Source organism: Thalia democratica, chromosome 4 (genome assembly GCF_965202585.1).
Source record: "Thalia democratica chromosome 4, ktThaDemo2.hap1.1, whole genome shotgun sequence".
NCBI lineage: Eukaryota > Metazoa > Chordata > Thaliacea > Salpida > Salpidae > Thalia > Thalia democratica.
In genome coordinates, this window is record NC_139168.1 from 5,676,955 (window position 1) to 5,700,308 (window position 23,354).

Sequence of the window (23,354 nt, forward strand, 5' to 3'; positions counted from 1 at the left end):
AAACAAACAAAGTTTTTAATAGTCAGTAATATTATGATTTACTTAAAAGTCTAAAAAAAACAAATTAAAAACTCAAAATAATTTGTCCTAGGACCTTGTGTATGAAAAAACGTTTCGGTTATCGAGTAGTAGACCACTTGGATACAGTTTAAAGTTTGCCCAGGACAAAATAACTATATAATAACAACTCATATCTTAAAGTGTCATAGTTCTATTTTTGATATAGGACTAGATAGCAAGCTGGCCAAACATTCAGCCTTTTATGTCAAACAATCAGCTATTTATAAAAACCACTGGAGCGTGACATTTGAAAAAACAAATATTATTAACTATTCAATTATCATACTATAGTAAGTATTTTACAATTTTCCGGCTGTGAAGCTTACTTTATTGTGACGGGAACAATATTGCCAAATATATTTTTGTATGGTGTGTTGATAAATAAATAAACAGAAAGAAAAGTTTATAAAGTGATCACGATTTTTTTTTCATGCATTCTGGCAAATTTGCTATGTAGATCTAATATTAGGTAAAGTATTAGAATCAATTTATTATTAAATAATTATTTTTATGTCTAAGAAGTTTTTTTTTTTAATTTATCAAAGTTTTACTTTTTTTTTGAGAAAAACAGTTTTAAATAATTAATGAGACAATATATATAAACAGTTAAAAACATTTTATATTAAGGGCATATACATATTAAATAATGTATACATATACAAATTTTAAACAGTATGACATAAAATAAAACTGTTATGATTTTATGGTGTTACTTATTCAGTGAATATTAATTTTGCAGAAGTAAGTAACAACCAGGAACGTAGCTTGGTACGTTTCTGCAAATCTAAAGAAACGTGTACTTATGTGCCTAAAAAACTTGCTTTTATTTCAGCTTAAAAATACTTTAGTTTTCTAGCTTTATTTATACTTATATAAGCATTCCTTAGAGATAATTTTGACATATATGTGTTTTTTAGTTTCGTAAAAATTAAACAAATTAGATAAATATAAATTGTAACATTTAGCGCGTTAAGGCTTTAGTTTGTCAAAAAGCTGCATTGCAAAATTGATTCAAATGGAAGCTGTAGCTTCAAGAGTCAAAATCATACGATTTTATGTTACAAAAATTTGCATAACTTGTTGATACTGTTGATTTACACAGGTGGCATGACATAGATAGTCATAGGGGGTGTGGAGCGAAATGAATTGCATCACTCGTACTTCAACATTCCATTTTTGATGTATTAACATAATTGCATATTTTCAGATTAAATTCGATATAACACTAGAGGTAGTTTAGGTAGTTTTAATTGCTATTTTCCTGCTAGGACGTTATCACGCGTTATTTCAGAGTTTAAATTTTTGCAGATTCATAACTTTTTTTAGCTAGCTACCACCCTGGTAACAACTAAAACATTAAGTTTTCGAAACATAATTTGAAACAAAGAGTTAATAATAATAATTAAACAACTTTATTTAGTTTTTCCATTTAATAAAAAAATAAATTATTTTTTATATATTTTAATTTTACAAAGCATACAAAATTTATAAGAGTTTTAGTTTTAACTAGGTTTAAGTAAATTAGCAAATATACTTTAAAGTCAGTCTGAGCTGAACTCAAAAAAAAAGCTGACTCAGCAAAAACGTTTTCAGTTTTAATAATTTTAAATTTGTTTTTTGATTAATTTTTAACATGTTTGGGTAAAGTGAGTTAGAGATAAGAATATAAAAAAAATAATACTAAAAGAAAAAAGTGCTGACACAGCTTTCTTTCAGCTCAGACTGACCTTTTAGTATACTTTCCTAGTATGTTAGTTATATAAGTAGACACAGTAAAATGAAAAGCTTAATTGAACTTTCAGTAAAATAATATAATATATTTTTAAATGATTACAAAAAATATTAAATCTATGTTGTTTTTCTTTTCAGTAAAAATAAACTGTTTTGGTTTTTCACCGTCAACAAATTTTAAGTCTTTGACTTTGATAAGACACCTAAAGTATAATTGTTTTGAATACTGAAACATAAAAAAGTGAGATAATTTTACTATCATCATATTTACAGCTCTCCATGACAAATTGATCCACACGTGGTCTACAAATATATATGGTGAAATTTTTAATTTTTTTTTTTAATATGTAGATCTTTTATTTTCGTTTTCTGAGTTTTGTTAATTAAGTGAAAATGCCTAGTGTTGCTTTACAATTACTTTAAAAGTTGACTAAAAGTAGATTTTCACTTGCTTTTAAGTATGATATTTTAATTTTGGCATTTGACTATTTTGTTATTATCATTAAAATAGTAAAATAGAACATTTTAGGATGTAGCATTTAATATATTTACAATTAATAGTCCAACACTAACATTAGCTTCTTTTAGTATAATAAACTTTTGAGAACAGTTTTAGCGAACCAATTGATAAACCATAACTGTTTTAAAATAATTGTTAAGAAGATATTTTTTAGGACAAATAACAGTTTTAATTTTGTTTTTTTGAAACTTTATTTAATGTTATACAAATCAAATTCAACTTTGTTAAGTAACTGGTTCAATTTTTACTTTAATTTTTCTAAAGCTGTAATAAGTTCATAAAAATCAAGTTATATTTTCTCCTATCAAAAAAAAAATTATAAAAATTGAGAGCATAATTTATTTTGCTTTATCAGTTGAGTTTACCTGGGCATTTTAGAACTAAGTTTTTATAAATTTTTGAAATTATTAGTGCATTTGTTGAACAAAAAAATATCAAACTTGTACTCAAAAATCATATGCAAACCATTTTGACCTTTCAAAACATGATAAAATTTTATTTTAGTGGATATTTAAAATTGTTATTAAAAAAGAACAAATCTTAAATTTTACACATTTTTTAAAAACTATTTTGATTTTGTTTTTGTAAGTTTTGTTGATTTTGATAAAGTTTTTAACTATAAAACAATAATGTATATTACTATTTGATTTAATATAAAATTTTAGACAGTACAAATTTCTGTAAAAAAAATAAATAATTTGTTATTAATAGAAAAATAAACAAATTTACATCAATTTAAAGTGGCTGGAGGTAAAAAATATTGTTTTATATGTTTTGATTTAATTTACTTATTTATATTTTACAAGGAACTGATTAATATTTATTTTAATTTATTTTATAAAAAACCAGTAAAGTATAAATTTATTAAATATTATTTTGTACCATTGAGACTGAATGAGACCTAAGAGTTTTTACCAAAGTATTCAATGATATTTTTTAACTGTGCACAGAAAACTACTAAGCATAAATTAGGTGAAGTAACCTTTGGAAACTTGGTTTGAACATCCATTTTTAGTTGTACTTTTATTCAAAGTGAATTTTATGCTGTTATAATTATTTTAACCATAATAACATTTTTTGTTCAAAATAGATATGTTTAGCAAATTTTTTTGACACTAAATACTTTATTTGTTGAGAGCTAAATTTTTAGAAATATTAGTTTAGCTTAGAGTATTTTTTTCTAAGAAGTAAAATACACTTTTTTGATATCCTAGTGTAATAAATAAAAAAAAGTTATGCAATATTTTTACACAATTACTGGCTTTAATGTGTAAAACTATTGATTTTCATAAATACTTTTTAGTTGTATACTTTACTTTACTTATTTATGGTTTACTTTTTCTATATGTCACTTAAGAAAAAATTTGAATTGTTCTAAACCACAGTTTTTATTGGTATACTTAATGTAAACTTGCTGTTGTTTTAGTTGATTGATTATGAAAAGGCTTTGTTGGTCTTATGTATTAGTTCTTGTACTTATAAATTTTACTAGAGTCTTAATTTTAGTACTCTTATGAAAAATCTTACTTAAAGATTGAACATTACTGTTCATATAAAATTTAATAAGCAAACTTTTTTTGCATAGTTAGCTCTAACTCTTTTAGGTTTTGAAATTATAAAAATCTATGCTTGTAAGAAATTGAATTACGTACAAAGTTTAATTATTGAAAAAAAAATTAGGTGAAAATTCGGTTACTTCTTTTCCTAAAGTAATCAACAGTATTAGCAATAAAAGCACTTGTCATGTTATTTTTAATTAAAATTATTTTTAATCAAGAAGGGCTTTATGGTATAGGTTTGAATCATGCACTTTGTAAATGATACGCTTGAGTGAGTTTTTCATTGTTAGAAATACAATTATAATAGATTTTAACAAATTTTAAAACTCTTATTTTAACTTTTTTACCAAGCTTATTCACTCTTGTTTTTTCGTGCAAAACTGCTTGTAGTACAGGAAATTGAATAACAAAACATAGCTTTCTTAATTTTCCGATTTTGTAAACGATTATTACTTACATACTTACTTTTTTAAGACAAAGTAACAACTAGAAACAATAGATTTTTGTTTGTTTATAATTGCGAAAACATTACAGTGTTTACTAATCAGTAGCAAATATTTCAATAAGTTATTAGTTAGCAGTAAAATTGGTTAGAAAATACTTTAAAATTTATTATTATTATTCATGCATAGTCAGCTCTAACTCCTACTGATTATTAAATTATAAAAAGTTATGCTTTTTAGAATTTGAATTAGACAAAAAAATATATACTCTTTAAAAAAACTAGGTTAAATTTTAAATTTGTTTTTTATTAAAGTAATAAATCTAAGTATAAGCAATTAAAAATTCTGTTATCTTAATTTTTACCTAATTTTTTGGATCACAACTTTTAATCAAAAACTGTTTATGGTAAAGGATTTCTTAATGATACGTTTGACAGAGTTTGTGATTTGTTAGAAAATTCATCTTAATTAATTTTATCAAACTTTAAAACTCTTAAATTAACTTTTGTACTAAGCTTATTTACTCGTGTTGTTTTGTTCAAAACTGCTTGTACTACAGTTAATTAACTTACAAAATATATCCTTTATAAATGTTCTCTGATTTATTTAATGATTATTACTCACATACTTATTTTTTTACAAAAAATAACAACTAGAAACAATAGATTTTTGTTTGTTTTTAATTGCTAAAACAGCACAGTGTTTATTTTTAGTTTAAAAGTAATCGAAGCTAGTAGTAACTAGCTTATAAAATACTCATTATTGTTTGAGGTTTATTATTCACATTTAGTTTTGTTTTTTTTTTAAATATATTTAAGGCTTTTATAAAGTTGTACCCTAATCAACTATTTTACAGATTTGATTAAATTTAACTTTGAATTAGTACAAACACACAATGGCAAGTGCCCCAGTTCCTGAGGATATGTCTATACTCCAACCAAAAGATCCAAAAACTAACTGGGATGAAAGAAAAGCTAAAGTAAAACCAAGAAATGTCACACAAGTTGAGATAACTGTGTCTTGCAGGTAAAACTAATTTTTAATATATAAAAAGTTTGTTTATTAAAATGTTAACCTGTAAACTTTAAGAGAATAATAAGTTTACATTTTTGTTAATATCTTTCTATTTACTTTAGCATAGTTTCAACTAAATAAACGGTTAATTTAATGTACAATGAAGAAAATGAAATATTTGTTCTATAAGAGCAAATTTAACACTTGAGTACTACAAGTTCACTTTAAAGGTTAATAAAGTTTAAAACCGATAATTATCTTTATTAATTATTAATTAGTATTTATAAAAATAAAACTTTGCAGAGATCTTCTTGATAAGGATTTGCTGACGCAAGTTAACCCAAGTAAGTCGTTTTTAATAATTTATTTTCTTTTTTTTAAAAATTATATTACAAATGTTAGTTAAAATGTATGAGTTGTTATATAATAAGACCAAAACTATTACTATGTGGTGTACGACTCGATAAACGAAAGGTTTCTTTGTACACCAGGCCATAGACCAAATTTTTGAGCGCTTTTTTCATCGTTCATAAAACAATATTACAATATTATTTTCAGTGGTTAAGATGTTTGTACAACAATTTGGTCTTCCTGGTTTTAAAGAAGTAAGTTAAAAAAATTTACATAATAAAGTGAAGTACTGTAAATTTATAAAAGTTAAGAAAAATTAAAAATAAAACTTCTATGTAACATTATTACAGTAATACTTAATACAAATAATACTTGTTTACTAACAACATGTTTTAGAAATTAAAGTACATAAAATGTATACTTATTAACAATAGAATATTATTCATTTTAAATCTTAAACTTATCATTGATTTCGATCAAAATGTTGCTTCTCAAAGTTATATACGTGACTTAATTTTTATCCGCTTTATTAAATTATACTCATTCTCTATTTTGTTTTTAGTGGTTAAATTTGTTATATAAAACACTTTACTTATATAAAACATTAAGTTTCAATATTCAGACTCCTTTATTTTTAAATTTTTTTTTTTTAAGTTTAAAGTAAAATAAAACGTCTTATCACTTGGTTTATTATATTAACAGTCTTGCTTTCTAAAATGTTCTACAGCACCATTAATCTATGTATTTTTTTTTATCATGTTATTTAGCTGATCAAAAAATGGTATTGGTTTCAAATAGTATTTATACATGAGTAAATTTAATATTGAAAACTTAAATTTAAAAGCAACATTTATTCATTTGTAGATTTATAGAGGTCTTTTACAAACTTGTTATTTCTCATAGAAAACTAATCACTGTTTGTTTTAATTTTTGTGACACATATTTTTTTTAATATAAGCATTTATACTTTTTAGTTCGGAAGAACAGAAAAAATTAAAAAATCACTAAATCCAAACTTTCTAACAAAGTTTGTTATGGATTACTACTTTGAAGAAAGACAGATGCTTCAATTTGATGTGTTAGTATTTATTACTTGTTTTTGTTTTGATTTCCTAAGTTGTATTAAAAAAGAACCAACATATCACTAAATTTGTTTTATTAACGTGTACTTCATTATTATTATAATATTATTATAAGTTTTAAATAGTTTTACTGTTAGAGTTTAACTTTAGCTACACTAATCAGTTTTTTTCAAAATCAACAATTTGACATAACTTTGTGAAGTATAACTAGACAAAATTTAACATAGCTGGAACAATATCTTTATGGGCTAATGCTTTATATTTCCTATACAGTTCAAGTATAAACTTTAAAAAAATTTAGAATAAGAAAAAAGTACACTAACAAAGTGTTTTTGTGCAACTATAAAATAAGTTGAGTTACAGTACTTAAACAATTTTCATTTAATCATTTACAGTTTAATTAAAAAGAAAGGTTAACTTTAAGGACTGCTAAGTCTTCAAAAAAAATAATTTGTTCGATAGTTTTTAGTTTTATAATTATACTTTTATATATATTTTTTTTTAAGGTTTAACGTAAAAAGGATTCCTGGTTCATCAAAAACGTGGGAAGTAAGTATTTTTTAGTTGTTTTTTAAAGTATTTTAAATAACAGATTTTTTTTATTCTCTATGTATGTATTGATTTCAATGCAATTTCATCGAACATTTATATTACAGTATAAATTAAACTATAAAAAGAAACGTTTTAGGAGTTCTAAGTCAACACAAAAATAATCAGTTTAAAAACAAACTAAAGATTATTTTATTCGGATTTTTTTTTTAGATGATGCTTATAGACAAAAAAAATATTTAAATGATCTTTTTATAATTCATACACAACCTAGTGAAATTTTAAGATTACAAATGTTTTTTACTGACTTTTAGAGTGCATTATGAGAACTGTAACTTTTGCACTTTGGCAAAAAATATTTTTTTTTAAGTTTTAATTTTATTACGTTAAACAGTGCTTTGTTGGAAAAATAACTAACAGCTTTGGTGAAATGTTAAATTTAAACTTCAATATCTTTTACAGCATTTACTGGTTGTGCGATTTGCAGCTTGGGTTATTTACTTTTTATCTTTTTAATTTACATATTTTTATACAGCAATTTATTGGGCGTGTGAGTTGCAGTTTGGGTGAAATTGTTGCTTCAGAAGGGTACAAACTTAAAAAACGCCTCAGGTTAGTTTTATGTATTCTTTTTTATAAATATGGTAAGATATTTCTATATGTAATCGAAAAAACAAATAAAAGACGGGCAGGTTTCAAATTTGCACAAAGGTACACTTTAGCACGAAGACAGCATTGCACTGCTTGAATTTTACACGAGGGGTCTCCTTTTTCACTAAAAATTGTTTGAACGGATTGAATTTAATTTAAGTTTAATAGCTTTAATTTGTTTTATTTCTATTAACAATGCTACCCCTAACCCCGACCTTCGGTCGGTAATTTTTTTCTTCTATTCCTTTACTAATTAGCTACTTATTTATTTTTTATTTATTATCTTTATTAATAGTATTTATTAACTTTTTTATGATTTTCTTTTTACCTTTTTTATCATTGTTACCACTAACCCTTACCTTCGGTCAGTAACTTACTTTTTCTATTAATCTATGTTTTTCTTTTTTTATACAATTTTTTTTACACTTATCCATTTTTTATATACTTTTGTGTAAAAGTAACCCTTCGTGCATTGTGTTTTTGTGCAAAAGTTTATTCTTGCAAAAGTTTCCTTTCGTAAATATTTGACTTTTCGTGTAAAAATTTCTCAGTGCACATTTGTCCCGTTCTCATTAAAAACAAACCTTTAAAATATTTATAATTATAATAGAAATGTAATCGGTTTTAATATTTTATTCTTTTAAAGAACAAAGTTAAATAAACTTCGGTTTAACAGTTTAACAAATAAAGAATAATAAAACCGAGATATAAAACAGTGGTGAGGGTCAAGTCAGAAGCAAAGGGGCGATCATATTAGAAGCTGAAGAGGTTTTGAACTCCAACGATGTGGTTGAGATCGCATTCAGTGGGAGGAACCTGTTAAATGAGAACCTTATAGGCTGTGTGGATCCCTTTATGAAGTTCTACAAATGTAACGAAAACGGATTGTTAGTATTGTAGTATAAAAAATCTTGTACAAAGTGACAGAAAATTTTGTTAGCTTATTATGAAAATCAACTTTTAAAAAATTCAACTTACGCTCACTATAATTTTCTTAAAGTAGAAGCAGTTTATCCTTGACCTGTACCAAAGTAATGTTTTAACAAGAATCATGTCTATCTAACTCAATTTTCAGAAAACTAAAATTTAAATACAGCAAACTTAAGATATTTATTTCTAACCGAAAGATAATAAAAGTTTCTTAACTGAGTTACTCAAGTTACAGTTGCTCCTTTTTAATCTAAATTAAGTGTTGCAACTTTCGGTATACTACTTAAGCACACTTATGGGAAAGCATATATAACTAAGAACACCGTATTATAAAATAATTTAAAAAGTTAAATCAAGTTAAAGTTTTTATGTTCATTTAAATAGAATATTCATAATAAATAAGAAATAAATATTCAGGTACACTGCATGTGCGAAAACCGATGTGATTAAAAACACCGTGTCACCTGATTGGCCTGTGCAATCGATGATGACGCAGAAACTTTGCAATGGGGACAGACATCGACCAATCAGGGTGAAAGTGTTCGACCACCACAGATTTGGAGCGTACGTTGTGTATTATTAATTAAAGTTCATTTTACTGTTTTACAAATATACTGTAATCTTTGAGAACATTGTAAATTTAAGTTTTTTGTCAAATAGTTTGTTGAAATAAGTCTATAAGGTCATCAACGTTCCGAAGTGTACAGTTATGTTATTAGTGAAATATAATCGTATATTTATATACTTCATAAATATTGAAAAAAATTTATTAATCGAAAATACTTACTGAATATTTTTTTAGACTGATTTTTTTCTATACTTAGATTTTACAAAAAATAAAAAATTATAATTATCTTAACAACTTATGTTTAAGATTTTTTTACTCATGTTTGATTTATTAGTATACAAAAGTAAGATGTTATTATTGTTGTTGTTTTTTTTTTCTTGTAGTTTAAGTAATTACGTGTGTTGTTAATGCTTCATGTAAGTAAAATATTTAATACATGTTTTTTGGATTACGTTAGTTAAATACTGGCTTTGTATAACGAAAGTTTTATATTTTTAGGCATAAATTAATAGGTTATTTTGAAACTACTTTACACAAGTTAGAAACTGCAGATGAAAATGAAAATATTTATCAAGTTAGTGTATATTGTTACATAATTATTACTGCATGTACGTTATAGTTGTGTATAACTTGTATTTTTTATAAAGTATTTTAAAACTTACACACAGGGTTTCTTGAAATTTAAAATCCTTTAAAAACCTGGAGTTTGACAATTTAAGCGAAATAAACCTGAAGAACCTGAGATTTGGACAAAAAATCACATAAATAAAAAATCAAAAACCTGGAACTGTAAACAAATTTTCAATATAATGATAAAAATTTGACTACATACAATATATCTATCATATATTTAAAACTTTTTTAGTTATATTTAGAATTTTATTATTTATATAAGACATTTTAAGCATTACTTAATAGTCTTTTGAATAATTTAAAGAAATTTTTAGACTGCTTTTACCTTAAACTATACTTTATACCAAAATAGATCAAAAAACTTCTACTTTCAAAAACTTGGAAAAACTTCTGTAACCTAGTTTTTTATCTTTTTTAATACTTTTTGCAACCAAGTTCATAAGTTATTGACACCTAATTTAAGCAACACAATCGATTATAATTCATACTTTAAAATAAACATTATTTTGAATTTAATTAAGTAAAAAAAAGTAAGCTCATATTAACAAGCTTGTTGTCTACGTACAAAAACAATTTAAGTTACATTATTTCTAACGATTTTAATACTTTTTGGTTTTAGCTGGTGAATCCAAATAAAAAGACAAAGAAGCATCTTGGCTACGTAGTATTGAAATACTTGGATTACAAGAGGAATTACTCGTTTCTAGAATACATGAAAAGCGGGTTAGGCGTTGATTTAAACTTATTAAATTTAAATGAGTCTTTTAAGGCATTTGTTAAAATACATAAAACATTGAAATTTAGTAATTAGGATAAACTGAAAATAAAAGAAAAATGTTATTTTTAACTCATACATTGTTTAAAAAATTTGTAAAATGAACGTTAAGACTATGGTTCGTAAAACTAAAAAATGTTATATGTTTGTTAAAGGACTTGCACTATTACAACAATTAAATTAAAGCAAAAACACCTAATTATTACCACTTGTACATTTTTAAAAATTTTGATTTTTAAAACGCCATTTAAAACTTAAATAACTAAAAATGATTTCGTTTTATAAAGAAACCCAAAATAACTAGATTAAAAACTACAAAAAGATCATTTTAAGTCAATTTTTATTTATTATTTTAACAAGTTTATGTGTGAAAGTAATTATACAAATTTAAAAGCAAGTTACGTTTGTTTTTAGGACAGTAATAGTAGGTTAATGTAGATAAAACTTTTAATATGTAAATTTTAGACTTTTAGTAATTATAAATATATAACTTGTTTTAAGTCCAATAACTTGTTACTCGTTATAAGTTAACTTTAAATTTGCACTACAAGTGCCTAAAAATAGAAAAAATATGCTCACATTAATTTGGACATAAAAAACAATTTTTAATTGCAGATTAGAGATGAACTTTGCGGTTGGTATTGATTTTACAGGATCGAATGGGAAACCAGACAAAACTAGTTCATTGCATTACATTCACGACAGCATTCCAAATCAATATGAATCCGCTATTAAGGTATGTGCGTTAATAAATTATAATTTATTAATATATTTCCAATCAATATGAATCCGCTATTAAGATATTTACGTTAATAAACCATAATTTATTATTATATTTCCAATCAATATGAATCCACTATTAAGGTATGTGCGTTAATATTAAAATAATTTACTATTATATTTTCAATCAGTATAAATCTGCTATTAAAGTGTGTGCGTTAACGATAAAATTATTTATTGTTTATTCCTAACCAGTGTGAATCTGCTATTAAGTAAGATTATGAAAAAACGAGTTTGTTAAAATGGTTAGGTTTCAAAAGCGCAAGAGGGGAAACTTTTGCATGAAAACACATTTGCACGGCGTCATATTATTAGTAGTAGACACTTTTGCACGGATTGAAAATGTTGCAAGGTGTCAGTTAGCACGGGTATTAACTTAATTTTTGCTTTTTGTAAACTGTTCCTTCTGCCGGTTGGTGAGCGACGGCTGACGATTGTGGCGGTCGATTGAACGTCAATTAATATAAATCTTTTTAGCGTTTTCGTGGTATGCCGCTCTCGCCTGACTTGAAAACTTTGAGATGTTCGACCTACGTAGTCATTTCCGCAATGACATTTGAATATTTATAAATTTGAAATTTTAATATTTTGCTTTGTACTTTTTATTTAATTTAGTTTTAAGTTAAATATCTACTGTCTTAAATGTCTTAGTTTTAACAATTTTGTCTTATAAATGACTTCAAATGAGCAAAGTACAACTTAACTCTAATTTAAGCCTTTTAAAAAGACTTGTGTACTTTATGACGAAACTATTTTTTAGCTAAATATTTCAAAATTTATTGTATCATAACTAAATTTACACTATGTTTTTATCAGTTTTTAGCAAGATTATTATGATGATGCGCTAAATTAAACTAATGAATAAACGTTTTCAAAATGACTGACTTATGTTTAAATTTAAAGTTAGTATGAGTTAGGATTTAAAGTAAACTAGTTTTTATTTTTATTAATAATTTATGTTTTTTAATTATTGGATTTTATTGCTTTATTACAAAATACGTATTAGTAATAGATAAAATTCATTTAAATAATACTACACTAAATACATCTAGAAGAAAAAATTACAAATAGATAAAAAAATAACGTGTATTAAAAAAAAAACTGTATAAATATATAACGTTTCACAGTCAGTAGGAGAAATATTAGAAGACTACAGCTCGACCAAGATGTTTTGTACTTTAGGTTTTGGTGCCAAGCTGCCACCTAGTGGTGTAGTCGCCCATAATTTTGCTGTGGTGAGTTAAAGATACAGTTTTGTACTAGTGATCTACTACATCCAGTATACGTAATCTAGTTGTTTATTAGAAATAGTAACTAATAATTTTGCATAAATCTTGTCTCTTGTCGCTTTATATACATCTATTTATTTCCAATTAAATTTGTCGAGGACTATCGACCAGAACTTTAAAAAGAAAAACAATAATGTATATATATATATATTTATTTATATTATGATGATAATACGAAATTGAAAAAATTAAAAAAGATTTATCATTAAATAAAAGAAAAGAAAGGCAGCAACCCTGCCTACATAATCAAAACATGTATTTCAAAAGAACAAAAACCACTAAATAATAACAAAAAAAAACAACAAAACAAATCCAAAAACAAGAACAAACAAAGCAAAGATAAGTTAACTTGTACATAAGTTGTTTTTAAAATAAGCTAACTAAAATTATTCAATCTTAGTTGAAATGTCACAATGTGTTTTTTTGTTTCTTTAAAAATCTTACTTTGTTCTTTATTTCGTTCTGGGGAGATGCATAAAGCATCGAAACTAAGTAAACGATTTGAAAATTAGATGTTTTTTTATATTGTAAATATATTTATATATAGATACTCTTGGCCAATAGTTGCAAATATCTTACGAAACATAGTTATTAACATATATTAACATTATTTAACATATTTTTTTGTTCATAATTTGTTGGTAACAACTTTGCTAAGTTCTTTATAAAATGTTTCAGATAACTACTATTCTAAAAAATAAAATAAAAGCTTATTAAATAATATTTTTACTTTACTAAAAAGTGATTACTTGTTAATGAGTAGTTAAGCAATTTTTTTTATTAAAATCAATGACTAAAGTAATCTTTTGAGTTTAGCATACCTAAAAGATACCAAGTTATAAGACTGTTAAAATTGATTCAAAATTAAAAGAATTTATAATTAAAAGAAAAACATATCAACCTTCAAAAACCTAACCTTCATTAAAAGTTTTGTTTATATTACACATAACATTTATAGTTTAAATAAAAAGTGTGTTTTGTATGATTTCTGTCTTTAAAAGATTTCATTTGTACTGTTTATCAACTACAAAATAAGAAATAACTTATTTATAACGGCATTACAATGAATGCATCTTAAAATACAAAATAATTTTTGTATACAGTAAATCTTCATAAAAAAAAAAACAAACCAAACAATATAGAACGGGTATTCAAGCAACCTAACTGTCTAGGCATCAAAGGAGTCTTATCTAGTTTTTTAAATTTACTCTGAATATAAATATATAAATAAAAATTACATTATTTAAATACTAATAAACACATCTAGAACGGGGACCCTAAGCGACCAAACTGTCCAGGCATCAAAGGGGTCTTGGCCGCCTACCAATCTTGCATCAGGAGCGTGAAGCTTTACGGGCCAACTTGCTTCGCACCCGTCATAAACAGCGTCGCAGAGTTAGTGATTTTTAATTATGAAAATATATTATTAATGATAATTAATAAAAGCACTTAAGTATATCTGATTTAAATGTTTTATTAGTGTATCAGGTATTGGCACTAGATTGTTTATTTGCAACTAAAACTACACTTTTCAAACTAACATATTATTAACGCCAAAACTTTAAGAACTTGTAACTGTTTCATACAGGTAGTAGCTTAAGTCATATAAAAAATTAAAAAAAAAAAAGAAACAGTGTAACAAAATGTATATTTTGTTGTTTTTAAATGACCGCCAGGGGGCGTTAGACGATTGTTTATCAAATCAACACACAATAAAACTTTAGCATTTTTTGTTATTTCGCTCAGTTAAGCCATAAGACCGTGCGAGAGGCACACTAATTGATTATAAGAACTTTTTTATTATTTTCATTTTATAAGATCTTGATGTTTGTTTGCATTATTATACTATATTGTGCTTAGTTTAACCATCGTTGTGCATGAAGCACGACATATATTAAGACTCTGTATTATTAGTAGTGTTATTAAGACCTATTTTGTATTTAAGATTTGTGACATTCAGGCACTTTAAGAACATTATTAACACATTTGAATTTGGTTTTTACTTGTTGTGTTTATATTCGCAGTTTTATTCTACTAATAAATTGGCTGCTTTATTATTTCTACTTCCTAATTTTCACATTAACATCACGTTTTCAATAAACTCACTTCATTAAAGAAATTATATATATTAAGTTTATTACATACTTATTAATTACTAAGTTAAACCTAATGAGTAAGGTAAATTCAGTAAAAACCTTGAGAGCTAAACGCGCTAAGCGTTTAGCACAAAAAAGGGGACTTCCCCCAATTAAAGGTAGTTCCTACCTCAGGCCCTGGAGGACTACAACAGTTCGGCATCCATTAACAGAAAATAAAAAAAATGTAGTCGTATTTTGCATTATATACAAAAACTAAATTTTTACAGGGCAGTTGTGAAAATGTTGCAAAGATCAAAAAAGATAGAGTACTGCGTCTTGCTGATAATCACCGACGGAGACATTTCGGACATTGAGGAAACGAAGCACGCCATAGTGTACGCTTCGAACCTGCCTTTGTCGATCATCATTGTGGGCGTTGGTGGCGCAAATTTCGCTAGTTTGTTTATGTTGTTTCTGTTATTTATTATAATTATTGTGTACGCTTCGAACCTGCCTTTGTCGATCATCATTGTGGGCGTTGGTGGTGCAAATTTCGCTAGTTTGTTTATGTTGTTTCTGTTATTTGTTATTATTATTGTGTACGCTTCGAACCTGCCTTTGTCGATCATCATTGTGGGCGTTGGTGGCGCAAATTTCGCTAGTTTGTTTATGTTGTTTCTATTATTTATTATTATTATTGTGTACGCTTCGAACCTTCCTTTGTCGATCATCATTGTGGGCGTTGGTGACGCAAATTTCGCTAGTTTGTTTATGTTGTTTCTGTTATTTATTATTATTATTGTGTACGCTTCGAACCTGCCTTTGTCGATCATCATTGTGGGCGTTGGTGACGCATATTTCGCTAGTTTGTTTATGTTGTTTCTATTATTTATTATTATTATTGTGTACGCTTCGAACCTGCCTTTGTCGATCATCATTGTGGGCGTTGGTGACGCAAATTTCGCTAGTTTGTTTATGTTGTTTCTGTTATTTATTATTATTATTGTGTACACTTCGAACCTGCCTTTGTCGGTCATCATTGTGGGCGTTGGTGACGCAAATTTCGCTAGTTTGTTTATGTTGTTTCTATTATTTATTATTATTATTGTGTACGCTTCGAACCTTCCCATGTCGATCATCATTGTGGGCGTTGGTGACGCAAATTTCGCTAGTTTGTTTATGTTGTTTCTATTATTTATTATTATTATTGTGTACGCTTCGAACCTGCCTTTGTCGATCATCATTGTGGGCGTTGGTGACGCAAATTTCGCTAGTTTGTTTATGTTGTTTCTATTATTTATTATTATTATTGTGTACGCTTCGAACCTGCCTTTGTCGATCATCATTGTGGGCGTTGGTGACGCAAATTTCGCTAGTTTGTTTATGTTGTTTCTGTTATTTGTTATTATTATTGTGTACGCTTCGAACCTGCCTTTGTCGATCATCATTGTGGGCGTTGGTTACGCAAATTTCGCTAGTTTGTTTATGTTGTTTCTATTATTTATTATTATTATTGTGTACGCTTCGAACCTTCCCCTGTCGATCATCATTGTGGGCGTTGGTGGCGCAAATTTCGCTAGTTTGTTTATGTTGTTTCTATTATTTATTATTATTATTGTGTACGCTTCGAACCTGCCTTTGTCGATCATCATTGTGGGCGTTGGTGACGCAAATTTCGCTAGTTTGTTTATGTTGTTTCTATTATTTATTATTATTATTGTGTACGCTTCGAACCTGCCTTTGTCGATCATCATTGTGGGCGTTGGTGACGCAAATTTCGCTAGTTTGTTTATGTTGTTTCTGTTATTTATTATCATTATTGTGTACGCTTCGAACCTGCCTTTGTCGATCATCATTGTGGGCGTTGGTGGTGCAAATTTCGCTAGTTTGTTTATGTTGTTTCTATTATTTATTATTATTATTGTGTACGCTTCGAACCTGCCTTTGTCGATCATCATTGTGGGCGTTGGTGGTGCAAATTTCGCTAGTTTGTTTATGTTGTTTCTGTTATTTATTATTATTATTGTGTACGCTTCGAACCTTCCCCTGTCGATCATCATTGTGGGCGTTAGTGACGCAGATTTCGCTAGTTTGTTTATGTTGTTTCTATTATTTATTATTTTTATTGTGTACGCTTCGAACCTGCCATTTTCGATCATCATTGTGGGCGTTGGTGACGCAAATTTCGCTAGTTTGTTTATGTTGTTTCTATTATTTATTATTATTATTGTGTACGCTTCGAACCTGCCTTTGTCGATCATCATTGTTGGCGTTGGTTACGCAAATTTCGCTAGTTTGTTTATGTTGTTTCTGTTATTTATTATTATTATTGTGTACGCTTTTAACCTGCCTTTGTCGATCATCATTGTGGGCGTTGGTGGTGCAAATTTCGCTAGTTTGTTTATGTTGTTTCTGTTATTTGTTATTATTATTGTGTACGCTTCGAACCTGCCTTTGTTGATCATCATTGTGGGCGTTGGTGGCGCAAATTTCGCTAGTTTGTTTATGTTGTTTCTATTATTTATTATTATTATTGTGTACGCTTCGAACCTGCCTTTATCGATCATCATTGTGGGCGTTGGTGACGAAAATTTCGCTAGTTTGTTTATGTTGTTTCTGTTATTTATTATTATTATTGTGTACGCTTCGAACCTGCCTTTGTCGATCAAAATTGTGGGCGTTAGTGACGCAAATTTCGCTAGTTTGTTTATGTTGTTTCTGTTATTTATTATTATTATTGTGTACGCTTCGAACCTGCCTTTGTCGATCATCATTGTGGGCGTTGGTGACGCAAATTTCGCTAGTTTGTTTATGTTGTTTCTATTATTTATTATCATTATTGTGTACGCTTCGAACCTGCCTTTATCGATCATCATTGTGGGCGTTGGTGACGCAAATTTCGCTAGTTTGTTTATGTTGTTTCTGTTATTTATTATTTTTATTGTGTACGCTTCGAACCTGCCTTTGTCGATCATCATTGTGGGCGTTGGTGGTGCAAATTTCGCTAGTTTGTTTATGTTGTTTCTGTTATTTATTATTATTATTGTGTGCGCTTCGAACCTGCCTTTGTCGATCATCATTGTGGGCGTTGGTGACGCAAATTTCGCTAGTTTGTTTATGTTGTTTCTATTATTTATTATTATTATTGTGTACGCTTCGAACCTGCCTTTGTCGATCATCATTGTGGGCGTTGGTGGTGCAAATTTCGCTAGTTTGTTTATGTTGTTTCTATTATTTATTATTATTATTGTGTGCGCTTCGAACCTGCCTTTGTCGATCATCATTGTGGGCGTTGGGGACGCAAATTTCGCTAGTTTGTTTATGTTGTTTCTGTTATTTATTATTATTATTGTGTACGCTTCGAACCTGCCTTTGTCGATCATCATTGTGGGCGTTGGTGACGCAAATTTCGCTAGTTTGTTTATGTTGTTTCTGTTATTTATTATTATTATTGTGTACGCTTTGAACCTGCCTTTGTCGATCATCATTGTGGGCGTTGGTGGTGCAAATTTCGCTAGTTTGTTTATGTTGTTTCTGTTATTTATTATTATTATTGTGTACGCTTCGAACCTGCCCCTGTCGATCATCATTGTGGGCGTTGGTGGTGCAAATTTTGCCAGTTTGTTTATGTTGTTTCTGTTATTTATTATTATTATTGTGTACGCTTCGAACCTGCCTTTGTCGATCATCATTGTGGGCGTTGGTGGTGCAAATTTCGCTAGTTTGTTTATGTTGTTTCTATTATTTATTATTATTATTGTGTACGCTTCGAACCTGCCCCTGTCGATCATCATTGTGGGCGTTGGTGGTGCAAATTTTAAAAGTAAGACAGAATTTAAACTACTTTTAGTTTTGAAATTATTTTTTTAATACCTTGGGTGGTGGTTACGCTTTATAAATTTTAACTTCCCATGTCGGCAATTATATTTTCCAATGTTGATAATCGCTTTCGGAGTTGAAAAAGCTGGTTTTATTGGTCAGATAATTCACTGTTTACTATCGTTTTCATTTTTAGTTAGCATAATCTTTAGTACCAAGTTCTTAATTGTCTTTATTTACTAAGACATGGTCAAATTTATAAATTTAAAAATTATGTTATAGAAACTGAAGTTTTCTTAATAGTTTTATTTACAGTACATTTGTATTCTAGCAACTATGACCCTAGTCGTCAACAGTGATGCTTACGAAATTTACTTGACAACGACTAATTACTGGGTTGCCAAAAAACTTGGTATCCTAAAAAAGATTTGAGCTTGACAATTTAGTCCAAAAAACCTAGAGTAAGATGACCTTGGAAGAAAAAACCTGGACAAAAATCACTAATAACCCTAAACAAATCTTTATTTTTAAAGAGTCTTTATATGTAAAGAGCAAATTTTTGATTTGACACGCAATATCTATCAAGTACATAAAATAAATCTGTCATCGTCAATTTTTTTAACATATTAAATGTAGCCTTACAGTATCTCATAATGTTGTTATACCACTTGACACAGTTTCAATCTTAATCTTAACTATAATCGAAAATAGACCCATAAACATTTTCTAAAAACCTGGAATAAGTTTCAGAAAACCTAGAAGAAATTTCTTAAAAACAAGTTGCAACCCTATAATTAAGATATTATTAGTTTGTTTTCATGTTGTCTCGTATAATAAACGTGTTAACTTCTTTAAACAACAGAAATGGAGGAGTTGAACTGCTGCAATGAGAGATTGAAGAATTTTCAAGGATTAAGGGCTGTTAGAGATACTGTTCAAGTTAGTATAGTTTACATAATTGTGCTTAGATTTTACTTAAAAAAAAAGTATATCTGCACCGTTAAGTTTGACAATTTGAGTAAAAAAGTATTACTTAGGAAAGACATATATTAGTTTTAAATTTTAGTTGTACAAATTTTTTAGATGTTTTTTATACTGTTCCTAAAAATTTTTTTAAACCTAAAAGTTTAAATTACTTTTCATAGCATATAAATTATCAAATTTCGTTTCAAAACTTGACGAATTTTATTTTCACTAGATCTATGGTCAACATAAAAATAATAAGTATACTTGTCTTGTCCTATACTATATCTTACACTATATATATTGTTTTTATTTTTTAGTACCACTACAAAGTATGTTTGTTTTATTATATTCTACTTTTATTTATTTTCTTGTAAATCGCGTTACAATTTGTACCCAACGGAAACCACAAAAGTACAAGAAACACTTAATGTCGTACATTAATATGTATAAAATTTATATAAACTAAAACTTTTAAATCTTATTTTCAAAACAATGTTCGCTCGTTTAAACTAGTTCAAACAAGATCCTCATTTTAATAATAAATTGTTGTTTAAGTAGAATAGAGTTCTAATAATTTTGAATAAAAAAACATTATTCATATAAAATTCTATTTGATTAAAATTTTATTATACAACTGAGGATTTTTTTAGAACTACATCAAACGAGTGAAACCGTATTCAGAAAATAATATTTAAGTTGATTGTTCTCCTTACTATTGTGATCTCTAAAGTAAAAAGTACACAATAAAGTTTATTTCAGTTAACATTATTACTACCAAACAGTTCGTGCCCTATCGTGACTACAAAGAATACAAGAGTAGCAGCGAACAAACGACTAGAATCAGGTTGGCGAAAGCTGTCCTTGCCAAAATCCCAGATCAGGTAACTATCTCACATGATTTGTGTATATACTATATTAAAAAACAAGAGCAAAAGCAGTAGTTGATCTTTAAAAAATATACAAACACTTGATTTTAAAATTAGTAAGTCGTTGTAATTAAAGAAAAAACTATTTCGCCTGCTTAACTGTACCTGAATTTTACATTATCCTACCGTTTCTTATATACTTGTATGTAAATTAGTGCGTCCTGAACAAAATTCCAAATCAAGCAACACCTTATCTACTTTATATAACAAAAAATAGGTTGTATTGTATTAAAACATTATATAATTTTTATTATTTTGTGACCAACAAGTCACTGTTTATTTGACTGTATTTAGCTTGCATGCTAATTTCAAAATCTTATTACCACATGTTTATTGTCAACTAAGTAACAATCACTAATACTAGTATTCCAAATATTATATTATTATTTTTTATTAATAGTTTAATGTTTTAAAATATTAGTATACACTTAACTAAAAATTACTACCATGTAAAATGTATTAATAGTTAGAACCATACAGATAACTTACTGCATGTTATCTTAAAAATTTTTTTTGAACGTATCAGAATACAAACTTATTCACTAAATAAGTTTGAAAAATAACTTGATTGTAAAAAAGTTTGATTTATCATCAGGCCAGTTGTTACATAGTTTCACTTTATCAAGCATTTTATATTTATATTCGTAATAACACCAGGTCACATGTTATCTAATTATAAAAATACTTGATTTGTGAAAAGTCACTAGTCTTAAAATACTAACAGCTTATATAGTACAGTTCACTTTTTACATAACTAGAAAAAACTATTTTAACCAACTTTTTTTTTATTACCAGGTCACATGTTACATATCGTTGTTTAATATATACTACTGTTTTTTTTTTTACTTTATATATATATTATGTTTTAATTTTTTTTATTACAAGGTCACGTGTTACATGAGAGCAAACAACAAAATCGCACAAGATGACGTCATGGACGAAAATGTTTCCGCCTATTTTGTTTAAATGAGGGCAAAATTGCCATGTAACTATTTAATTATTTTGTTTCATTAGTTCATCACACCACTAGAGCACCTTTTGTTTTTACAAGATTTATAGAGAAGTTTTTTAAATAAAAATAAACATGTTAATATTCTTGAAATGTTTATAATTATCCATAAAATCTACGTCTTGTTTTACGTAAAATGTGCCCATAAATGTCATATTTTTCTATTTAAATGTTGAATTTAAGTCTTTATTAGTTCATCGGACTACTTTGGTCTTTAATGAATATTTTTAAGATTTTAATTTTTAATTTTTTAATTAAATCTAAGTAATTAATATTAAAAACAACGCGTTTTTTTTTTATCCAACACGTTGTCGTAGCCGATAAAACTTTTGCCATGTTTTGAGTTTGCGTTGTGGTTGTTTTATCATAATAATTTGGTGTTTTCAGCTGTTCTTGCCGATATCACAGTAATTATAAAGTTAGGTATCTTTATTTATTTACCGCACTATTTCATATCTTGAGAACATTTTGTTTTAGCTCGATTAAGATTTCTATGGCAGCAAAAAAAATAATGTTAATGCTTCTAAGGATTGATCTTTAGGAAAATATTTATTGTACCTAAATATTGAAAGAAAAGGTTTCTATATAACATTTTTTAGTTCCAAAAGGGCTTACAGTACACTTTTAGTTTGTTTTTAGTGTTTTTTGATTTAAAAACTTTTCATTTGTACATTATTTTATGCTGCATTAAGCTATGTTCGAAGTTAGCTTAAGTTAACAACACAAAGTACCTTTGATAGTTTTAGTTATATTTAAAATGTTGTTTTGCTTTTTTAACATGTTTAAAATTTTACTTATACAAATAGATTACACCTTTTACATAATTGTAGATACAGTTATATAAAGACAGTTAAGATTTAAAACGGTTTGCCTATTTCTTAATAAATTTTGATTTCATTTTACGTTGTTTATATAAATTTGCTGTCATCAACTGTTGTTACTTCATGTTTAATAAGTTTGTCAAAAAATTTTAGATGTTGGATTATATGAAGGTTTATTTCAGTTTTCAAAGTATTTAAGTGTCCGTACAAAGTGATTTTAGATATAAGAAAGTATATAAAGCATTTTAAGATGTTCATGAAAGTTAAACATAATTAACTTGTTATTAATTGTGTTTAACTTTTTTACAATAATAATTACTACGTACAAGTAGTGTTGAATCTTTTATCATAATTTAAGTAACTAATGATGTATTTGTGTTTATAGGTTTTATACAACTACACGTAATTATAGTCAAAAAACTTTTGTTGTTCATTAAAGCACAAGTTCAACGCTTGATAAAAACACAACTATTATTACTTTTAGTGTAGGGAAAAAACGACGGGTTCCTTGTTTAATAAATATATCTTATTTACTCAATTGCCTTCTATCAAGTTTTATAATTTTTTTATGAGTGTACTGGCCTGAAACTATAATTTAAAAAAACCTTTTTTCTTTAATAAAAGCACAACTTTAATGGTCGATAAAAACACAATTGCAATGAGTAGCTAAAAATTTTCTAAATAATTTTCAGGTATAAAGTTTTATTTAAATACTTTCTTTACACAAACCAATACCTTTACGCGAGTTTTAAGATTTTTACTACAAAATCTTGAACTAAGCCTTGTTTGTACGAATTCCT

At 26.9% G+C, this 23,354-nt stretch overlaps 1 protein-coding gene across 1 annotated transcript; it reads left to right on the plus strand.

The window, feature by feature from the left end:
• Positions 1 to 5,208: 5,208 nt before the first annotated feature.
• Positions 5,209 to 15,469, plus strand: LOC145835238 (copine-8-like; the record flags this gene model as incomplete). Its single annotated transcript, XM_082942801.1, has 12 exons — positions 5,209 to 5,339; positions 5,631 to 5,671; positions 5,886 to 5,932; positions 6,662 to 6,756; positions 8,677 to 8,847; positions 9,308 to 9,454; positions 9,957 to 10,032; positions 10,711 to 10,814; positions 11,482 to 11,602; positions 12,774 to 12,881; positions 14,203 to 14,330; positions 15,301 to 15,469. Coding segments are annotated over exons 1-12 (1,338 nt in total), but the record flags the coding sequence as incomplete, so codon positions are not given.
• Between the last annotated feature and the right edge of the window lie 7,885 nt (positions 15,470 to 23,354).